The following is a 10,023-nucleotide window of genomic DNA, read 5'->3' as shown; positions in this document are numbered from 1 at the left end:
GGGTAGGGGACGCGCACACATTTTAAGTAGGGGACGCGCACACATTTTAAGTAGGGGACGCGCACACATTTTGGGTAGGGGACGCGCACACATTTTGGCACAGGTTTGTCATATTTTCAGCAGGCGCTGAGGAGACATCTCTCGGTGTCACACATTACGCCCCGTGTGGACGCTCAGTGACGGGGCCTCCTACAGACCGCGCCATAGTGACTTCCTCACGCCCCGCTCACCTCGGAGCCGTCAGCTTTACTACTGCGCTCTGGGGCACGTCCTCTTTATATACGAGACGTGTCATGTGACAGGAACGACGCATGCGTTGTAAACTGTAATGACGACAACGAACATCTCGGGACGCATGCGCTGTACTCGACTTACAGCGCATGCCCCGTGTAGCTTGTGCGGTGTACCTTGCGCAGCCGCAAAGGGGAGCCGGCAGTGAAGGCACGCAGGCGCAGTGGTGACGTTTTGTAGCGGAAGTGACGCGGGCGCTCAGCCATGGCGGCTGTCAGACGGCTCGGCGGCGGTCCTGTGGCCGCAATGTGAGAGGAGGACGCCGCCTCCCTGCACCCGCCGCTGCACAGCCGGACACCCACCATTGCGCGCCCGGGATGATGCGGACTCCGGGACTGCTCGGCCTGCGAGGATTCCTGGCGTTCACGGCCAAACTGTGGGAGCTTCCTGCTGTATCTGCCTGAGGAGACAGGTCCGCACCGTGAGTATCCGCAGCCGGGAGTACCGACCGATGAGGGGCAGCCGGGAGTACCGACCATGGGGAGCAGCCGGGAGTACCGACCAATGAGGAGCAGCCGGGAGTACCGACCAATGAGGGGCAGCTGGGAGTACCGACCGATGAGGGGCAGCCGGGAGTACCGACCGATGAGGGGCAGCCAGGAGTACCGACCAATGAGGGGCAGCCGGGAGTACCGACCAATGAGGGGCAGCCGGGAGTACCGACCAATGAGGGGCAGCCGGGAGTACCGACCGATGAGGGGCAGCCGGGAGTACCGACCGATGAGGGGCAGCCGGGAGTACCGACCAATGAGGGGCAGCCGGGAGTACCGACCGATGAGGGGCAGCCGGGAGTACCGACCGATGAGGGGCAGCCGGGAGTACCGACCGATGAGGGGCAGCCGGGAGTACCGACCGATGAGGGGCAGCCGGGAGTACCGACCATGGGGAGCAGCCGGGAGTACCGACCATGGGGAGCAGCCGGGAGTACCGACCAATGAGGGCAGCGGGAGTACCGACCATGGGGAGCAGCCGGGAGTACCGACCAATGAGGGGCAGCCGGGAGTACCGACCGATGAGGGGCAGCCGGGAGTACCGACCATGGGGAGCAGCCGGGAGTACCGACCAATGAGGGGCAGCCGGGAGTACCGACCGATGAGGGGCAGCCGGGAGTACCGACCGATGAGGGGCAGCCGGGAGTACCGACCGATGAGGGGCAGCCGGGAGTACCGACCGATGAGGGGCAGCCGGGAGTACCGACCAATGAGGGGCAGCCGGGAGTACCGACCGATGGAGGGGCAGCCGGGAGTACCGACCGATGAGGGGCAGCCGGGAGTACCGACCGATGAGGGGCAGCCGGGAGTACCGACCAATGAGGGGCAGCCGGGAGTACCGACCATGGGGAGCAGCCGGAGTACCGACCATGGGGAGCAGCCGGGAGTACCGACCAATGAGGGGCAGCCGGGAGTACCGACCATGAGGAGCAGCCGGGAGTACCGACCAATGAGGGGGCAGCCGGGAGTACCGACCGATAAGGGGCAGCCGGGAGTACCGACCATGGGGAGCAGCCGGGAGTACCGACCAATGAGGGGCAGCCGGGGAGTACCGACCAATGAGGGGCAGCCGGGAGTACCGACCAATGAGGGGCAGCCGGGAGTACCGACCAATGAGGGGCAGCCGGGAGTACCGACCAATGAGGGGCAGCCGGGAGTACCGACCATGGGGAGCAGCCGGGAGTACCGACCAATGAGGGGCAGCCGGGAGTACCGACCAATGAGGGGGCAGCCGGGAGTACGCCGACCAATGAGGGGCAGCCGGGAGTACCGACCAATGAGGGGCAGCCGGGAGTACCGACCATGGGGAGCAGCCGGGAGTACCGACCATGGGGAGCAGCCGGGAGTACCGACCAATGAGGGGCAGCCGGGAGTACCGACCGATGAGGGGCAGCCGGGAGTACCGACCAATGAGGGGCAGCCGGGAGTACCGACCAATGAGGGGCAGCCGGGAGTACCGACCAATGAGGGGCAGCCGGGAGTACCGACCATGGGGAGCAGCCGGGAGTACCGACCAATGAGGGGCAGCCGGGAGTACCGACCAATGAGGGGCAGCCGGGAGTACCGACCAATGAGGGGCAGCCGGGAGTACCGACCAATGAGGGGCAGCCGGGAGTACCGACCATGGGGAGCAGCCGGGAGTACCGACCATGGGGAGCAGCCGGGAGTACCGACCAATGAGGGGCAGCCGGAGTACCGACCGATGAGGGCAGCGGGAGTACCGACCATGGGAGCAGCCGGGAGTACCGACCAATGAGGGGCAGCGGGAGTACCTGCCGAGTACCGACGATGAGGGGCAGCCGGGAGTACCGACCGATGAGGAGCAGCCGGGAGTACCGACCATGGGGAGCAGCCGGGAGTACCGACCAATGAGGGGCAGCCGGGAGTACCGACCAATGAGGGGCAGCCGGGAGTACCGACCGATGAGGGGGCAGCCGGGAGTACCGACCGTTGAGGAGCAGCCGGGAGTACCGACCATGGGAGCAGCCGGGAGTACCGACCAATGAGGGGCAGCCGGGGAGTACCGACCGATGAGGGGCAGCCGGGAAGTACCGACCGATGAGGGGCAGCCGGGAGTACCCCCGACCGATGAGGAGCAGCCGGGAGTACCGACCGATGAGGGGCAGCCGGGAGTACCGACGATGAGGGGCAGCCGGGAGTACCGACCAATGAGGGGCAGCCGGGAGTACCGACCGATGAGGGGCAGCCGGGAGTACCGACCAATGAGGGGCAGCCGGGAGTACCGACCAATGAGGGGCAGCCGGGAGTACCGACAATGAGGGGCAGCCGGGGAGTACCGACCAATGAGGGGCAGCCGGGAGTACCGACCAATGAGGGGCAGCCGGGAGTACCGACCAATGAGGGGCAGCCGGGAGTACCGACCATGGGGAGCAGCCGGGAGTACCGACCAGGGGGGCAGCCGGGAGTACCGACCAATGAGGGGCAGCCGGGAGTACCGACCATGGGGAGCAGCCGGGAAGTACCGACCAATGAGGGGCAGCCGGGAGTACCGCCCATGGGGAGCAGCCGGGAAGTACCGACCATGGGGAGCAGCCGGGAGTACCGACCATGGGGAGCAGCCGGGGAGTACCCGACCATGGGGAGCAGCCGGGAGTACCGACCATGGGGGAGCAGCCGGGAGTACCGACCATGGGGAGCAGCCGGGAGTACCGACCAATGATGGAGCAGCCGGGGAGTACCGACCATGGGGAGCAGCCGGGAGTACCGACCAATGAGGGGCAGCCGGGAGTACCGACCAATGAGGGCAGCCGGGAGTACCGACCAATGAGGGGCAGCCGGGAGAAGTACCGACCAATGAGGGAGCAGCTGGGAGTACCGACCAATGAGGAGCAGCTGGGAGTACCGACCAATGAGGGGCAGCCGGGAGTACCGACCGATGAGGGGCAGCCGGGAGTACCGACCGATGAGGGGCAGCCGGGAGTACCGACCGATGAGGGGCAGCCGGGAGTACCGACCGATGAGGAGCAGCCGGGAGTACCGACCAATGAGGGGCAGCCGGGAGTACCGACGATGAGGGCAGCGGGGCGAGTACCGACCGATGAGGGGCAGCCCCCCCCCCCCCCCGTGTGTACGGCGTGTAACGTCTGTGTATTTATTCCAAAATGGCGAGAAACCAAATATTAGGAGAGGGGAGAGGAGAGGAGAGGGGAGGGGGGAGGGGAGAGGAGAGGAGAGGGGAGGGGGGGAGGGGAGAGAAGGGGGAGAGGAGAGGAAGGGGGAGGGGGGAGGGGAGGGGAGAGGGGAGAGGGGAGGGGGGAGAGGGGAGGGGAGGGGGGAGAGGGGGAGGGGAGAAGGGAGAGGGGAGGGGAGAGGGGAGAGGGGAGGGGGGAGAGGGGAGGGGAGAAGGGGAGAGGGGAGGGGAGAGGGGAGAGGGGGAGAGGGGAGAGGGGGAGAGGGGAGAGGGGAGGGGGGAGGGGAGAGGGGAGAGGGGAGGGGGGAGGGGAGAGGGGAGAGGGGAGAGGGGAGGGGGGAGGGGAGAGGGGAGAGGGGAGGGGGGGAGGGGAGAGGGGAGAGGGGAGAGGGGAGAGGGGAGAGGGGAGGGGGGGAGAGGGGAGGGGAGAGGGGAGGGGGAGAGGGGGAGGGGAGAGGGGAGGGGGGAGAGGGGGAGGGGGAGGGGGGGGAGGGGAGAGGGGAGGGGGGAGAGGGGAGGGGAGAAGGGAGAGGGGAGGGGAGAAGGGAGAGGGGAGGGGAGAGGGGAGAGGGGGAGGGGAGAGGGGAGAGGAGAGGGGAGAGGAGAGGGGAGGGGGGAGAGGGGAGGGGGGAGAGGGGAGGGGGGAGAGGGGAGAAGGGAGAGGGGAGGGGAGGGGAGAGGAGAGAGGGAGAGGAGAGAGGAGAGAGGGGAGGGGGAGAGAGGGGGAGGGGGGAGGGGGGAGAGGAGAGGGGGGAGAGGGGAGAGGAGAGAGGGGAGGGGGGGAGAGAGGGGAGGGGGGAGGGGGGAGAAGGAGAGGGGAGGGGGAGAGGAGAGGAGAGAGGGGGAGAGGGGAGAGGGGAGGGGAGAGGAGAGGAGAGGAGAGAGGGGAGGGGAGAAGGGAGAGGAGAGGAGAGGAGAGGGGAGGAGAAGGGAGAGGGGAGGGGAGAGGAGAGGGGAGAGGAGGAAGGGAGAGGAGAGGGGAGAGGGGAGGGGGAGAGGAGAAGGGAGGGGAGAAGGGGAGGGGAGGGGAGAAGGGGGAGGGGAGGGGAGAGGGGAGGGGGGTGAGGAGAGGGGAGGAGGGGAGAGGAGAGGGGGGGAGAGGAGAGGGGAGGGGAGGGGGGAGGGGAGAGGGGGGGAGGGGAGAGGAGAGGGGAGGGGGGAGGGAAGGGAGAGGGGAGGGGGGAGGGGAGGGGAGGGGAGGGGGAGGGGAGGGGAGGGGGAGGGGAGGGGAGGGAGGGGAGGGGGGAGGGGAGGGGAGGGGAGGGGAGGGAGGGGGGAGGGGAGGGGAGGGGGGAGGGGAGGGAGAGGGGAGAGGAGAGCGATTTCTGTCCGGGCGTGTCACTGGGTCTTGTGTGAGTTTATGGCCAATTTGCTTTTTTTCCACTTTTTTTTTTTTTGTTTGTTCCAGAACTCAGGAAATAAACCTGTGTATAGAAAGCGAGGGGCTCTACTGCGTATAAGAAAGCGAGGGGGCTCTACTGCGTATAAGAGAGCGAAGGGCTCTACTGCGTATAAGAGAGCGAGGGGCTCTACTGTGTATAAGAGAGCGAGAGACTCTACTGTGTATACGAAAGCGAGGGACTCTACTGCGTATAAGAAAGCGAGGGGCTCTACTGTGTATACGAGAGCGAGGGGCTCTACTGTGTATAAGAGAGCGAGGGGCTCTACTGTGTGTAAGAAAGCGAGGGGCTCTACTGTGTGTAAGAAAGCGAGGGGCTCTACTGTGTGTAAGAAAGCGAGGGGACTCTACTGTGTATACGAAAGCGAGGGACTCTACTGTGTATAAGAGAGCGAGGGGCTCTACTGTGTATAAGAGAGCGAGGGGCTCTACTGTGTATAAGAGAGCGAGGGCTCTACTGTGTATACGAAAGCGAGGGGGCTCTACTGTGTATACGAAAGCGAGGGGCTCTACTGTGTATACGAAAGCGAGGGGCTCTACTGTGTATAAGAAAGCGAGGGGCTCTACTGCGTATAAGAAAGCGAGGGGCTCTACTGCGTATAAGAGAGCGAGGGGCTCTACTGCGTATAAGAGAGCGAGGGGCTTCTACTGCGTATAAGAGAGCGAGGGGCTCTACTGCGTATAAGAGAGCGAGGGGCTCTACTGCGTATAAGAGAGCGAGGGGCTCTACTGTGTATAAGAGAGCGAGGGGCTCTACTGTGTATAAGAGAGCGAGGGGCTCTACTGTGTATAAGAGAGCGAGGGGCTCTACTGTGTATAAGAGAGCGAGGGGCTCTACTGTGTATAAGAGAGCGAGGGGCTCTACTGTGTATAAGAGAGCGAGGGGCTCTACTGTGTATAGAGAGCGAGGGGCTCTACTGTGTATAAGAGAGCGAGGGGCTCTACTGTGTATAAGAGAGCGAGGGGCTCTACTGTGTATAAGAGAGCGAGGGGCTCTACTGTGTATAAGAGAGCGAGGCTCTACTGTGTATAAGAGAGCGAGGGGCTCTACTGTGTATAAGAGAGCGAGGGGCTCTACTGTGTATAAGAGAGCGAGGGGGCTCTACCTGTGTATAAGAGAGCGAGGGGCTCTACTGTGTATAAGAGAGCGAGGGGCTCTACTGTGTATAAGAGAGCGAGGGGCTCTACTGTGGAGAACGCTGCGTTTTCTGGAGCATTTCATCCGGCGCTCTGTGACTGTGCGTCTACATCTGCCTTGTGTCTTCTCCGGACTCCTCTTCTCTCTTCCTGGTCCTCCGGCCGTGACTGTACATCTACGTTGTGTCTTCTCCGGACTCCTCTTCTCTCTTCCTGGGCTCCGGCCGTGACTGTGCATCTACGTTGTCTCTTGTCCGGACTCCTCTTCTCTCTTCCTGGGCTCCGGCAGTGACTGTGAATCTACGTTGTCTCTTGTCCGGACTCCTCTTCTCTCTTCCTGGTCTCCGGCCGTGACTGTACATCTACGTTGTGTCTTCTCCGGACTCCTCTTCTCTCTTCCTGGTCTCCGGCAGTGACTGTGCAGCTACGTTGTCTCTTGTCCGGACTCCTCTTCTCTCTTCCTGGGCTCCGGTCGTGACTGTGCATCTACGTTGTGTCTTCTCCGGACTCCTCTTCTCTCTTCCTGGGCTCCGTCCGTGACTGTGCATCTACGTTGTCTCTTGTCCGGACTCCTCTTCTCTCTTCCTGGGCTCCGGCAGTGACTGTGCATCTACGTTGTGTCTTCTCCGGACTCCTCTTCTCTCTTCTGGGCTCCGGCCGTGACTGTGCATCTACGTTGTCTCTTGTCCGGACTCCTCTTCTCTCTTCCTGAGCTCCGGCCGTGACTGTGCATCTACGTTGTCTCTTGTCCGGACTCCTCTTCTCTCTTCCTGGGCTCCGGCAGTGACTGTGCTTCTACGTTGTCTCTTGTCCGGACTCCTCTTCTCTCTTCCTGGTCTCCGCAGTGACTGTGCATCTACGTTTGTCTCTTGTCCGGACTCCTCTTCTCTCTTCCTGGGCTCCGGCCGTGACTGTGCATCTACGTTGTCTCTTGTCCGGACTCCTCTTCTCTCTTCCTGGTCTCCGGCCGTGACTGTGCATCTACGTTGTCTTGTCCGGACTCCTCTTCTCTCTTCCTGGGCTCCGGCCGTGACTGTGCATCTACGTTGTTGTCTTGTCCGGGACTCCTCCTTCGCTCTTCCTGGGCTCCGGCCGTGACTGTGCTTCTACGTTGTCTCTTGTCGGACTCCTCTCTTCCTGGTCTCCGGCCGTGACTGTGCATCTACGTTGTGTCTTGTCCGGACTCCTCTTCTCTCTTCCTGGGCTCCGGCCGTGACTGTGCTTCTACGTTGTCTCTTGTCCGGACTCCTCTCTTCCTGGGCTCCGGCCGTGACTGTGCATCTACGTTGTGTCTTGTCCGGACTCCTCTTCTCTCTTCCTGGGCTCCGGCCGTGACTGTGCTTCTACGTTGTCTCTTGTCCGGACTCTCTCTTCCTGGCCTCCAGCCGTGACTGTGCATCTACGTTGTGTCTTGTCCGGACTCCTCTCTCTCTTCCTGGGCTCCGGCCATGACTGTGCATCTACGTTGTCTCTTGTCCGAACTCCTCTTCTCTCTTCCTGGGCTCCGGCCGTGACTGTGCATCTACGTTGTGTCTTGTCCGGACTCCTCTTCTCTCTTCCTGGGCTCCGGCCGTGACTGTGCTTCTACGTTGTCTCTTGTCCGGACTCCTCTCTTTCTGGTCTCCGGCCCGTGACTGTGCATCTACGTTGTGTCTTGTCCGGACTCCCTCTTCTCTCTTCCTGGTCTCCGGCCGTGACTGTGCATCTACGTTGTGTCTTGTCCGGACTCCTCTTCTCTCTTCCTGGGCTCCGGCCGTGACTGTGCATCTACGTTGTGTCTTGTCCCGGACTCCTCTTCTCTCTTTCCTGGGCTCCGGCCGTGACTGTGCTTCTACGTTGTCTCTTGTCCGGACTCCTCTCTTCCTGGTCTCCGGCCGTGACTGTGCATCTACGTTGTATCTTGTCCGGACCTCCTCTTCTCTCTTCCTGGGCTCCGGCAGTGACTGTGCATCTACGTTGTCTCTTGTCCGAACTCCTCTTCTCTCTTCCTGGGCTCCGGCAGTGACTGTGCATCTACGTTGTCTCTTGTCCGGACTCCTCTTCTCTCTTCCTGGGCTCCGGCCGTGACTGTGCATCTACGTTGTCTCTTGTCCGAACTCCTCTTCTCTCTTCCTGGGCTCCGGCAGTGACTGTGCATCTACGTTGTCTCTTGTCCGGACTCCTCTTCTCTCTCCCTGGGCTCCGGCCGTGACTGTGCATCTACGTTGTCTCTTGTCCGGACTCCTCTTCTCTCTTCCTGGGCTCCGGCCGTGACTGTGCATCTACGTTGTCTCTTGTCCGGACTCCTCTTCTCTTCCTGGGCTCCGGCCGTGACTGTGCATCTACGTTGTGTCTTCTCCGGACTCCTCTTCTCTCTTCCTGGGCTCCGGCCGTGACTGTGCATCTACGTTGTGTCTTGTCCGGACCCCTCTTCTCTCTTCCTGGTCTCCGGCCGTGACTGTGCATCTACGTTGTCTCTTGTCCGGACTCCTCTTCTCTCTTCCTGGGCTCTGGCCGTGACTGTGCTTCTACGTTGTCTCTTGTCCTGACTCCTCTTCTCTCTTCCTGGGCTCCGGCCGTGACTGTGAATCTACGTTGTGTCTTCTCCTGACTCCTCTTCTCTCTTCCTGGGCTCCGGCCGTGACTGTGCATCTACGTTGTATCTTGTCCGGACCCCTCTTCTCTCTTCCTGGGCTCCGGCCGTGACTGTGCATCTACGTTGTCTCTTGTCCGGACTCCTCTTCTCTCTTCCTGGGCTCTGGCCGTGACTGTGCATCTACGTTGTCTCTTGTCCTGACTCCTCTTCTCTCTTCCTGGGCTCCGACAGTGACTGTGCATCTACGTTGTGTCTTGTCCGGACTCCTTCTCTCTTCCTGGGCTCTGGCCGTGACTGTGCTTCTACGTTGTCTCTTGTCCTGACTCCTCTTCTCTCTTCCTGGGCTCCGGCCATGACTGTGCATCTACGTTGTGTCTTGTCCGGACTCCTCTTCTCTCTTCCTGGGCTTCGGTCGTGACTGTGCATCTACGTTATCTCTTGTCCGGACCTCTCTTCTCTCTTCCTGGGCTCCGACAGTGACTGTGCATCTACGTTGTGTCTTGTCCGGACTCCTCTTCTCTCTTCCTGGGCTCCGGGTCGTGACGGTGCATCTACGTTGTCGTTTCCGGATTCTTGTTCTTTTTCCTGGGCTCCGGATCTTGAGCTTTTTTTTTTCTTTTTGTCAGTGCTCAGTCGCTTTAATAATAAATAATGCATTTTATTTCTGTTGCGCCAACAGATTCGCAGCACTTTACAATAAGCGAGGACACGTACAGACAAAAAGTAACTCACAGGTCACCGGTTACAGGAGTGAGGGTCCCGCTCGCAGGCTACAATCTATGGGGAAGTAGGGGAGCACACGAGGCAAAACACACTTGTAGAGTCCGGCCATCACCATGATAAATGATGTATTTCATGTAAAGCCACAGGATCCGGTCATCAAACAGTAACTGCATACAGACACGTAGCTATTGGCTGTATGGAGACGCGAGGGATAGCATTAGGAGGGAGAAGATGAGGAACATGTAGAAGGTGGATA

At 61.5% G+C, this 10,023-nt stretch overlaps 1 protein-coding gene across 1 annotated transcript in view; it reads left to right on the top strand.

Annotated features, from left to right (window-relative positions):
- Positions 1–493: 493 nt before the first annotated feature.
- Positions 494–10,023, top strand: part of CTDNEP1 (CTD nuclear envelope phosphatase 1) — a 29,030-nt gene continuing 19,500 nt past the window's right edge. Inside the window, exon 1 of the mRNA XM_075332002.1 lies at positions 494–667. Coding sequence (XP_075188117.1) covers positions 609–667 — 59 coding nt within the window. The 5' untranslated portion in view covers positions 494–608. The remainder of the gene's footprint in view (positions 668–10,023) is intronic.

This window comes from Anomaloglossus baeobatrachus, unplaced genomic scaffold (assembly GCF_048569485.1).
Source record: "Anomaloglossus baeobatrachus isolate aAnoBae1 unplaced genomic scaffold, aAnoBae1.hap1 Scaffold_138, whole genome shotgun sequence".
Taxonomy (NCBI): Eukaryota; Metazoa; Chordata; class Amphibia; order Anura; family Aromobatidae; genus Anomaloglossus; species Anomaloglossus baeobatrachus.
Note: the sequence above shows the minus strand (reverse complement) of the source record. Positions and strands in the feature narration are given on the sequence as shown.